Source organism: Gigantopelta aegis, chromosome 1 (assembly GCF_016097555.1).
Source record: "Gigantopelta aegis isolate Gae_Host chromosome 1, Gae_host_genome, whole genome shotgun sequence".
NCBI lineage: Eukaryota > Metazoa > Mollusca > Gastropoda > Neomphalida > Peltospiridae > Gigantopelta > Gigantopelta aegis.
This window is the reverse complement of record NC_054699.1, coordinates 15316146-15328881: the sequence shown is the minus strand read 5'-3', so window position 1 is coordinate 15328881 and position 12736 is coordinate 15316146. Positions and strand designations below refer to the sequence as shown.

Genomic DNA, 12736 nt, shown 5'->3' with positions numbered 1-12736 from the left:
ATAAAAGTTTATACTGCTAAATTACACACATATAATAATTATAATATAGGCCTAAATTCTTGTTTAAACTTTTTTTTAAAAAAAATTTGCAAATGTGTCTGTAGCAGGCCTGCAGTAAGAAAATATAGGTCGTTCCCCCCCCCCCCCTCCGTGTGTTTAGTATTTACTTTGGTGCAGAGGGTAAATAATGTGTGTGTGCCGGTTTCAGTATATCTATATATATATAGATATACAGTAAAGTACGTTTAGAACGAACACGCTTATAACAAACTACCGGTTAGAACGAACTGATTGTAAAGTCCCGATTTTCTCCCCTATATATTAGTAATACATTTTAATGTATAGAACGAACTATGTATAGCGAATTAACTGTTAAAACGAACCAATTTTGTGGTCCCAAATAGTTAATTCCAGTGTAAATAAGTGTTTACATAACGAACCGTGAATACCGGAAGCATTACGTATCAAACCAATCAGTGTAAAACGCTGCAAAGCCGTGGGATCGACCGCACGACCGCACTAAAACAACAGCCTAAATAACTTTTGTTTGTCTGGACTTGGGAACAGGTATCAATTAAGGGATTAAGTCACTAATTATACCGGAACCGTTACGTATCAAACCAATCAGTGTTAACGGACAGCTGAGCCGTGAGATCAACCGTACTCCAAAAACAGTCTGACAGTTCAACTCAATATATATATACAATGATATTAATCAGCGGTAATTAATGGGATTCTCTTTGTTTGTTATAAATCCGTGTCAGTTTTTCGTTCAGTATGCAATCATGACGGACACGAAAACATTACTATTATATTGAGTTCAAAATTCAAAATGGCCGACTTTCGGAATAAAAATTACCAACTTCTGCAAATGTGTACAACGAACTACTGTTATAACGAACCAATGAAGCTGGTCCCTTGCAGTTCGTTATAAGCGTACTTTACTGTATATATATGCCAAATTTCTAGGGAAATCAGTGTGTGTGTGTGTATATATATATATATATATATATATATATATATATATATATATATATATATATATATATATATATATATATATATATATATATCTATGTATGTATGTGTGTGTGTGTATACACACACACGTGTATATATATATATATATATATATATATATATATATATATATATGTATGTATGTGTGTGTGTGTATACATGTATATATCTATATATGTATATGTATACATATACATACATAATATATATATACATACATACATACATACATACATACATACATACATACATACATACATACATACATACATACATACATACATACATACATATATATATATACACACACACACACACATGTGATTTCCCTAGAAATTTGTCAAGGCATGGGAGACCAAACACTTTTGGGGCATTTTCACCATTTTCTGGGCACTTTTTTTCATTAAAAATACACAAAAATTAATTGAAATAAACATTAATGTAATTTATGTGCTTGCTTTAATAAATGAATGGCAAAAGATGTAAAAGGCATATTTAATTAATTAATAATACCTTTTTGGGCGTTTTATAAAGGCAATTTTAGAATTAATTAGTGAAAAAGGCTTATTTAATCTCAGGGCAGCATGGTGCTGATTAAGGCAAGATGGTGCTAGACTATTGAGGCATGGTGCTGCACTATGCTAAAACAAGCTAGGGAAAAACACTACACATACATATACATAAATCTAAAAATACATAAAAATCTATTCTATTGTGGATCAGTGTAATTTGGTGGTTGTGGTACATTTGTAAATTTTACTTGTTCAAGTTAGAGGACTTACCTTTTTACATAGATATGTAGTTTCATGGTATTCTACAGTTCAGTGTGTGTGTGTGTGTGTGTGTGTGTGTGTGTGTGTGTGTGTGTGTGTGTGAGTGTGTGTGTTTGGATGTGTAATCTGCTTTAGAAATTACCTGCAATAAAATGAATGGTCAACTGCCATATCTGATATTTGTTTTCCATTTTGAAAACACTGTTTGACATGGAGAATATAGCATTTAACTATCTCATTCATATATTTTCCTTGAATATGCTACATAAGTGCATCTACATGAGGTAATTTAACCCGGGTTAAAAGCAACTTAGGTTAAATATGTGTAGTCTAATAGAAGGCATACCGATATAGATCAGTTTATTAACAACCATATTTGCCTCCTTTCTCCATCTGTATACTATTAAAAATTAGTTTTGTAGATATTACTTAAATTGAACTGCAATAACAATTCCAATACAGCACAAGACTGAACAAGAAAATATCTGCAATATCCATTGTGACTAGATATAAAACAACACCAATATTATACATATATATATATATTAACCATTATTTACTCAGGTAAGTTTTTGTGTTTTATTACTAAATATACCAGGTTAAACCCTATTATTAAAACATTTGCATGTTTGTTCCACGAGGTAACACTTATGTTTTATTAGGTTGTAGACCTCGACATAAAAATAACTGAGGGAACTGATTATTTGCTCCATAATGTAGTTTATGGGGGGCAATTTAAAATATTACCATATTGATACTACATGTATATAAATTCACATGCCAAAGGAAACTATATATTATTCTCCTTGAAACTAATCTCAGGTGTGATGGGTAAGTAGAGAGAGATATTGCTCCCCCTAGATGTCAAGGTTTGAGAATGGCTATATTTTATTATTGCTATTTTTTGTTGCCTGCATTCAACCGGTAAGGAAAGGGCAACATCATGTGGTAATTTTGCAATCTGTAAAAAAAAAGCATTTCTTTATTTCAAGAAACTGTATTTTGTTTTAAGAATAAAAGAATGTATTCAGTGGAACATTATACTATTGCCAATACATCTATATAATAAGATATGACAATAATACTATTGTAATTTTGAAGTTGTAAAGTAACAACTTTGCCATTGTTTAATTATTACATATTATTTGGAAATAAAATAATTATTAAATCATAAAAATAATTAACTTAATCATGCATACAAATTTTATTATAAATACAAATTATATATTTTGTAGCTAGCCCACATCATAATTATTATATTAATAATTATCTTATCATTTCAAAATTGTTAAAATTTATAATTAACATTACCTGAAAATTGCATCAACAAAAATTATATTCTGCCCAACCTGCCCTGTCCCCTCGACATTCAAAGTACACGGAAACACATCGGTACTAAATATAGATTATACTAATTCAGATTCCGGTTGTTTGTTTCTCTTATATGGCAACCCAAGCTGTTATAATACACATAAGACGTATTGCAACTATGTGTTAGCTACAGAAAATAAATGACAATATGTAAGGCATGTAAAAAGTTAATATGATAACTTTATTCTATGTAAACCAGTAATCACTAAGGCTTTGCTTCACCCCCAAAGACCCGGATGATCGGTAACTAGGCCGTGTGACGTCACGCCGGTTCCGAGAATAGAAGAAGGTGTAGTGGTCTTACACCTACCCACGGAGTCGTTAAAACTCGCTCTGGGTGGGAGCCGGTACCGGGCTGCGAACCCAGTACCTACCCAGCCTTATGTCCAATGGCTTAACCACGACACCACTGAGGCCGGTTTACTTATTCTAGATAATGAGCTCTATTCGGTTCAGTTCCAACTTTATTTTAGTACTTATATCCAATTAAGGTTTAGGGGGTGGGATGTAGCCCAGTGGTAAAGCACTCGCTTAATGCGCGGTCGGTTTGGGATCGATCCCCGTCAGTGGGCTATTTCTCGCTCCAGCCAGTGCACCATGACTGGTACATCAAAGGCCATTGTATGTGCTATCCTGTCTATGGGATGGTGCATATAAAAGATCCCTTGCTGCTAATCGAAAAGAGTAGCCCATGAAGTGGCGAGTGGGTTTCCTCCCTCAATATCTGTGGTCTTTAACCATATGTCCGACGCCATATAACCATAAATAAAATGTGTTGAATGCGTCGTTAAATAAACTATTTTTCTTCCAATTAAGGTTTAAGCACGCTGTCTTGGGCACTCACCTCAGCTATTTGAGCTGGCTGTCCAGGACAGTGGGTTAGTTGTTAGTGGTTAGTGACAGAGAAGAGGGTGTAGTCTTACACCTACCCACCGAGTCGTTAAAACTCGCTCTGGGTTGGAGGCGGGACCTGGCTGCAAACCCAGTACCTACCAGCTGTATGTCCGATGGCTTAACCACGACACCACCGAAACCGGTTGAGCTCTGTCCGGTGCTAGTTTTGATTTAGTAAAATGGTCTGGGAATGACAGTTTTCATTTTGGCGGGGCGGGACGTAGCCCAGTGGTAAAGCGCTCGCTCGATGCGCGGTCTGTCTGGGATCGATCCCTGTCGGTGGGCCCATTGGGCTATTTCTCGTTCCAGCCAGTGCATCACAACTGGTATATCAAAGGCTGTGGTATGTACTACTCTGTGTGAAGGTGCATATAAAAGAACCCTTGTTGCTAATCGATAAAAGTAGCCCACGAAGTGGCGACAGCGGGTTTCTCTCTCAACATCTGTGTCGTCCTTAACCATATGTCTGACGTTAAATAAAACATTTCTTTCTTTCATTTTGGCGATGCAAGAGAGATTAAATCTCCAGTAATGGATCTGCTCGGGAGTGGCTGTTCTATGGACGAGACACTAGACCGAGACCGTTTTAAAAAATATGAAAATGCACATTATGGCGTTAGAAACACCAGAATGACCAGAAACGCTTCGATTGTATGGAAATGGATAATCTACACAATAAAATATAAGTAATGTTTGATTTCAGTGATCATAAATGGCTCCAGCAGTAAAAAATATGCCTTGGTGTTTAAAAACTAGGGTCGGTCCCTTACGCAGAATCATGTATATGGAAAAGATTAGAGCTGGGCAGTATTGAAATTTCATGTATGGCATCAGTATCAGTATTTTGGGGGTGATTTACCTCGGTATCAGTATGGTATTTGGTATCAATACAATACCGATACCAATATCGAGCGGTATTTTTGGTATACTCAGCTTTAAATGCATGCTCGAGTTAAGTCTCACCAGCTAATTTCATCTAAGTAAAATTAAATTCTATTCACAAGGACCTTATCTCTCTCTTCTTTTCAGCTATTTTGTGTGTCAGATATATTGTTAGTGCTTTACTAAATATCGGATAATAATTTTGAATACCAAAATTTTTTTATTTTGAAAATTACTTGATACGGTAAATCGGTATTGACATGAAACCGATAACGATATACAGTATAATGCCCAGCTGTAGAAAAGATTCTATGTATGTACAGTGTATTAATAAACCTGCACATGAAAATATACTAGCAAAAGGGGGCCTAAGATAAAATATCAGCAGAAGGGAAACACTGTAAAGGTGTTTTATAAAAATAGGACTGGAATACACACTGAAATAAAACAACAACAAATGAATGTAGAAAAAAACATATATTTCTCAATAAATGTATCAAAACAATGAGGTGGCATAAAATTAATACAAGTTAAAATGTTATCACATTCTTATATCACAACTCAACTTTTGTTTACTTCCATAAGGACAACAAATTTATATAATGATAAACATAACAATTAAATTAAAAATAAACATGTACAAATTTATGCTGGATAGATGTCCGACATGTAAACAATTATCTTTGTATATCTATTCAAGAGGATAAAATAAGGGTTTAAATATGAATATAATAAAATCTTACACTTATGTATACATACATATCACACACATACACACACACACACTTTTGTCTATGTGAAGAAGACCATTTATCATTGGTCCTTAATATCACCCTCTCCTCCCCCCACCCCCCGAGGCTATTTAGGCTAAGTATGTTACTACAATCCCATATATAATTTTGTCAAAAGTTTTCAACTCCTTCCAAATGAACATCTAGGCATTAATACATTCAATCTGATCCGTGAACATTTTTAAGGAATCACTAACCTTTTCCCATGATTTTTCATCTGGATAGCCCCCCCCCCCCCCCGGACATACATGCTTGGAGTGCCAGATGAACTTGCAAGTAATGATACACCAACAAAAATAAAGTACCGGTACACATAACTAAGTGTTAAAGAAATTACTATTCAAATTATTATCAACCAATTAACATTTTCCATGATTCATCTCAAAATTAAACATTCCATGACCTAATTTAAAATTCCATAATCTTCCATGACCCAACTGAACATTTCATTACCTAACTTAACATTTCATGACCCCAATAAACATTCCATGACCTAACTCAAAAGTCTATACCCGAACTCAAAATTCCATAATGATTACTTTCTTGGCTTTGAACATGACATTTGTAAACTTCATGACTTTCCAGGATTTCCGTGTTGTGCATGAACCTTGTAATACTATAGACTGTGGTAAGACGATCAAGTATCTTTTAAAAAAGAGTACCGGTGAGGTACATGATATGCCCATCAGGAATTTGATGGAAAACCATATCTATATTAATGAATATGTTACGGGTATGATTCAAGTCTAATTATATGAAATGTTTGCAATGGGATGGATGAACAGTTTGTTTTGGACCGACCACCATCCCAAATTGTTATTACATGTGGTTTGATGGTCCTATATGCATCTGTATGCAAGATATGATCTGGACAAGGATTTATTGTTATGTGCAGTAGACTGTGAAAAGTAGGTCACAATGACCTAGTAATAGAACGCAACACACCGCCATCCCAAGTTGTTCTTACATGTGACATATGATGGTCCTGTATTCATCTGTATGCAAGATATGATCAAAACAAGGATTTATTGTTATGTGCAGTAGACCATGAAAAGTAGGTCACAGTGACCTAGTAGTAGAACGCAACACACCACCATCCCAAGTTGTTCCTACATGTGAGGTTTGATGGTCCTGTATGCAAGATATGATCCGGACAAGAAAAAATTAACAGACGGACATACGGATGAATGGACGCACAACACCACACCATAATACTACCCACTATAGATGGGCATATAAACAATGATCACTAACAAGAAGAAAACACATTACTTTACATTATTCAAAAATATTTCAATGTATAGTTATGTCTGCACAGATTTTCACTAAAGAGTCTGTTGAAACAAAATTCTTAAAACATTGACTGACAATGACAACACCATGTGTTGCCTTGCTATGTGATGGCCATTACGCCAAACACTGGTGTGTAGAATGCTAGACTTGTAGTCCCGGTTTAGAGAATCCATTTTGATAAAAATCTTACTAAGTCTTCTACTTCTTTTTCTGAAAATAAAAATAAACATATTTTGAGTGTAATTTTTAATAACAAATTCAAAAAGACACACACACATACACACACATACACACACCACACACACAAACACATACCACACACACACATACAGACACATACACAAGGTTTTGAATGTTTGATGCAAACACTGAAATAAGCATTAATGACCATTGATACGAAAGTGTGTAAAGTGGTTCTGTGATTCATAAAAACAGAATAGGTGTGTGGCCAGGACACTGAGCTTGATCCTCAAATGGATATAAACATGAAAATAAGATCAAATATGAACAAGCATTCTAAGAGTACTGCCCAATTTGTTTTTCGTATCCCCTAAATTCAAGGGCCATAACTTTATTTAAAATGGGTAAATCGTTATAAAAGTTAAAGATATGCACAAAATTTCAGCTCAATATTTTGAGGCATTGCAAAAAAAAAAACAAGTCCAGAAAACTAATTTTCAAGAGCCATACAAGTGTGAAAAATGGGTAAATCGCTATGAAAGTCAAACTTGATCTGTACATAATAAAGCTTTATACCAAATTTTAGCTCAATATATCAAGACATTCTGAAAAAACCCATCCAGAAAACTATATGTGTGACGGATAGACGGACAAACAGACAGATACACAGACAGACAGAGACAGAAGAACAGAGATGAAACCTATGGTCCCCTCTGGTTGGACTGGTAGGGGATAGAGGGGACTAAAACAACATCAAAATCCTACAGCTCTGGAGCCCAGTGTGACTTCAGTGGTCCTGTCCTATACTCACAGTGCGACTTCAATGATCCTATCCTATACTCACAGTGTGACTTCGATGGTCCTGTCCTATACTCACAGTGCGACTTCGATGGTCCTGTCCTATATTCACAGTGCGACTTCGATGGTCCTGTCCTATACTCAGTGTTCTAGCTAGCAATAAATAGAGGGGCGCTGCGCCCTGCCCCCATTTTGTGCCGCCCTGCCATGTTTGTTTACGCACCGCCCCTGATTATCGCCGCCCTGCCCTAATTCATTGTCAAATAAAAATACAAAATCTTGCTTTCCTCTCAAAGCGTGTACAGTCTTGTTACGAGTCTGAATTCCCAACTAAAAAACGTTTGACAATGCAATACATTGTTTGGCCACAGTTGTGAAAGCCGACAGCAGTAATGTGGGTTTTTCTTCTTCTTTTCTATTGTTAGTCGATATGAGTGCAGACGAGCAGACAGGCACAAAGCTTGAATGCAAAGTAATCCTCACACCATCATGCACATAACCACACACCACCTAGCAAACACCTAGATGAAAGTAGACCATCATGATAAACTTCGACATAACGTCAAATGCGAAATTTATTTTGATAAGTAAATTTTTGAAAGTAATTTTTGCCTTTGCAAATACCCAGACCAAGATACATATAGTTTTAACTGATGTCAGTAGTCCTTATCAATGACATTGATTGCATCTTTATAATACGGCACAGAGTAAACTGGCAACACTGGTTATTTGGTCTATGTAGGCATAACTGTGTTTTGTTAAAAGCATGTCTGCAAAAGCTATTTAATGAAATCTATCTATACCTTGACATGCAATAATAGCCGTTTTTAAATGCAGTGAGCAACTTGTTACAAATATATCCTTATGTCAATTTTTTAATTTATTTGTTCTTTTATTTATTTATTTATTTATTTATTTCTAATCATTCTCTTTTTTTTTTCATTTCTTGATTTCTTTTAATTATTTCCTTTATTTATTTTAAATTACATTTGGGCATGATATTAAATGGTATAAATACTATATATAATAGAAAAAAGAACAGGATTTTTTAGGTGATCCAACCTTTTGTAAAACATTTTAATAGTTAAAGTTTGATTTTATTTAACGACACCACTAGAGCATATTGATTTATTAATAATCGGCTATTGGATGTCAAACATTTGGTAATTTTGAAATTTAGTCTTGGAGAAAAACCCACTACTTTTTTCCTTTAGTAGCAAGGGATCGTTTATATACACCATCCCACAGACAGGATAGTACATACCACGGCACATACCAGTCGTGTTGCACTGGCTGGAACGAGATTTTTTTTAATAGTGTCTATATTTAGTACATTAGTACAATAATATTGCAAACGGTGATGAATGTACTGTTTCATCAAACATCCAAATTTAATAATAATAAATTTAGGTTTAGAAATTGATTGTTCCCCTCACTCCAAAAACGTTTTGTAAATTAAAACCAGCATAGATATTTCTACATATTCATGTATGATATTTATGAATGTAAAAAATTCGATCATATCCAGCACTTGCCTCAAAAATAAGTTTTCACATTAAAACTGCCCTACAATTAAATTAGCACCCTGCACCATCAAAATCCCAGCTAGAACACTGCTATACTCACAGTGCGACTTCGATGGTCCTGTCCTATACTCACAGTGCGACTTTGATGGTCCTGTCCTATACTCACGGTGCGACTTCGATGGTCCTGTCCTATACTCACGATGCGACTTCGATAGTCCTGTCCTATACTCACGGTGCGACTTCGATGGTCCTGCCCTATACTCACAGTGTGACTTCAATGCTCACGGCACGACTTCAATGGTCCTGTCCTATACTCACAGTGCGGCTTCAATGGTCCTGTCCTATACTCACGGTGCGACTTAATGGTCCTGTCCTATACTCACAGTGTGATTTCAATGGTCCTGTCCTATACTCACCGTGCGACTTCAATGGTCCTGTCCTATACTCACTGTGCGACTTCAATGGTCCTGTCCTATACTCACCTTCTTGCCTTTTTTCTTTTTCTTGCTGAGCCCGGACCCGAGTTTGACGATGGAGTTGAAGATGTTGGGACTCATTCGGTGAGTCGTTCTGATCTTCACGCTGGGCAATTTCGCTGGGGAGGAAGGAAGGAAGGAAGGAAGAAATGTTTTATTTAACAACACATTCAACACATTGTAATCATGATTATATGGCATCAGACATATGTTTAAGGATCACACAAATAATGAGAGAGGAAACACACTGGGCTACTCTTTCCGATTAGCAGCACGGGATCTTTTATATACATCATTCCATAGACAAGATAGTACATACCATGGGTTTTGTTACACCAGTGATGGAGCACTGGCTGAAATGTGAAATAACCCTATGGGCCCACCACGCAAATAACAAGAGAGGAAACCCACTGCCACCAAACAATGGACTACTCTTTCTGATTAGCAGTAAGGGATCCTTTATATACAGCATCCCCGAGAGAGGAGAGTACATACCATGGTCTTTGTTACACCATTTGTGGAGCACTGGCTGGAACAAGAAATAGCCCAATGTGCTGACCGATGGGAATTGACCCTCGACCAACCAGGCATCAGGCGAGTGCTTTAGGATTGGGCTAGGCCCCGACCCTCCCCAACCCCCTTCCCTATGATGTCCAACAGCAGTTATGGAAAAGAAAGGAAGGTTGGATTAAGAACAGCACATTTTAAAGCTGCAGTTTCGAGACTGGATCATTCACATTTAATTTATTGCTCATGGAAAAGAAGGAAGTGACCATCATGTAACCTGAACATGAGACACAAGGTTCTTTGGAAGATTTTAGTCATTTTATTGTCTGTTGGGATATTCGGACCAGTCGAATTGAACAAGAGGGGCAATGCTCACGCTATAGGCTGGATGTCAGTTTAAGATTCAGGAGAAGAGAAAAGGATCAAGTTTTCTTCATTTCTTCCCAACATCCAATAGCCGATGATTAATTAATCAATGTGATCTAGTGGTCACTGGTGTAATTAAACAAAACAAACTTCTTCATTTCTTCCCAAGACCAGACGTGAAAAAACCGAAAGAAATGTTTTATTTAATGACGCACTCAACACATTTTATTTACGGTTATATGGCGTCAGACATATGGTTAAGGACCACATAGATACTGGGCTATTCTTTTCGATTAGCAGCAAAGGGATCTTGTATATGCATCATCCCACAGACAGGGTGGTACATACCACAGCCTTTGATATACCAGTCGTGGTGCACTGGCTGGAACGAGAAATAGCCCAATAGGCCCACCGATGGGGATCGATCCCAGACCGACCGCGCATCAAGCGAGACAATACATGAGGGACTGAACAAAGCAAATCTGGCCACCATATGGTAGCAATAGGATAGGTACAATACAGTTTTACAATTTGACTTTTACAAACAAGGGGTTAGACGTAGCCCAGTGGTAAAATGCCCACTTGATGCGAGGTCGGTCAGTGGGGTTAATGGGCTATTTCTCATTCCAGCCAGTGCACCATGACTGGTACATCAAAGGCCGTGGTATGTGCTATCCTGTCTGTGGGATCTGTGCATATAAAAGATCGCTTGCTGCTAATTGAAAAGCGTAACTCATGCAGTGGTGACAGCAGGTTTCCTCTCTCAGTATCTGTGTGGTCCTTAACCATATATCCGACGGCATATAACCATAAAAAAATTAGCTGAGTGCGTTGTTAAATAAAACATTTCCTTTTACAAAAAAAATATTACACAATAATATCTCGAATGATTGAATCTGAAGGTGAGAGTTGTGACTGGACTCACTCTCATCCACTCACTAATCCGCTCACTCACTCATCCACTCAGTAATCCGCTCACTCACTCATGCACTCAATCAATCACAAACACTCACTCAAATTACCCACCGACCCATAACACACTCACTCACTCTCTCACCCACCCACCTGCCCCTCACACGACCACCAAGATGCCCACCCACCCCATGCATTCACTCACCCACCCACCAACACAAACACCCATCCAAAACCCAAACAATACCCACCCACTCTCACCCAGCCACTCACTCTAATCCATATCCACCCACCCAAAACCCAAACAATTCTCACTCACTCACTATATATAACAAACAGTCCTCTTCTTTATTTAAAAGTGCCCCCTTTGGTCTATTTGCACTGATTCTTTCTGTTACTGTTAACACTAATTATGGCCCCGGTTACATCGCACAATGTCCATTTTCATTACCTTCCTTTCTAAGAGTGAGAGCATTCTTTAACTCCTGGCCTCCAAGGTCACCTATCAGGTTGTCTTCAAGGTCGAGTTCCTCCAAACACATGGAGTGTGCCAGCAATCTGAAACATACACATGATTTCAGGAATTTCAAATACAGGGGTCGAAATAGCGGCCTACAAAAAGCCCAAGGCAGTCCACTGTTTAGACCTAGCAGGTCACTGCTAACATTACCCCCAAAATCGCAAGTCATTTTTCACGAGACAGATGTATGTATGTACGATTACCTCGTCTATTTAGCTTAGGCTGAGCTTGTGATTCTGTTCTATTTTAATTTTACAATGCTCTAAAATATATCTCAGAAGTCCTAATTTTCCGCACATACTGTCCTGAATCCTCCATTCACCCCGTGCTGTCTTATTTCCAGCAGGATATATTTTTCTTAGCAGGCCATATTTCTTTTGGCCTGCTATGCTACGTTAAAAAGATAACAGCAGTCCATATTTCTTTT

The 12736-nt window shown here is 37.1% G+C and overlaps 1 protein-coding gene across 1 annotated transcript in view; it reads right to left on the bottom strand.

Annotated features, from left to right (window-relative positions):
• Positions 1 to 6579: 6579 nt before the first annotated feature.
• LOC121371050 overlaps positions 6580 to 12736 on the bottom strand; it is a 31903-nt gene continuing 25746 nt past the window's right edge. Inside the window, exons 10-12 of the mRNA XM_041496673.1 lie at positions 12241 to 12347; positions 10011 to 10123; positions 6580 to 7234 (exon numbers count right to left, since the gene is read on the bottom strand). Coding sequence (XP_041352607.1) covers positions 7223 to 7234; positions 10011 to 10123; positions 12241 to 12347 — 232 coding nt within the window. The 3' untranslated portion in view covers positions 6580 to 7222. The remainder of the gene's footprint in view (positions 7235 to 10010; positions 10124 to 12240; positions 12348 to 12736) is intronic.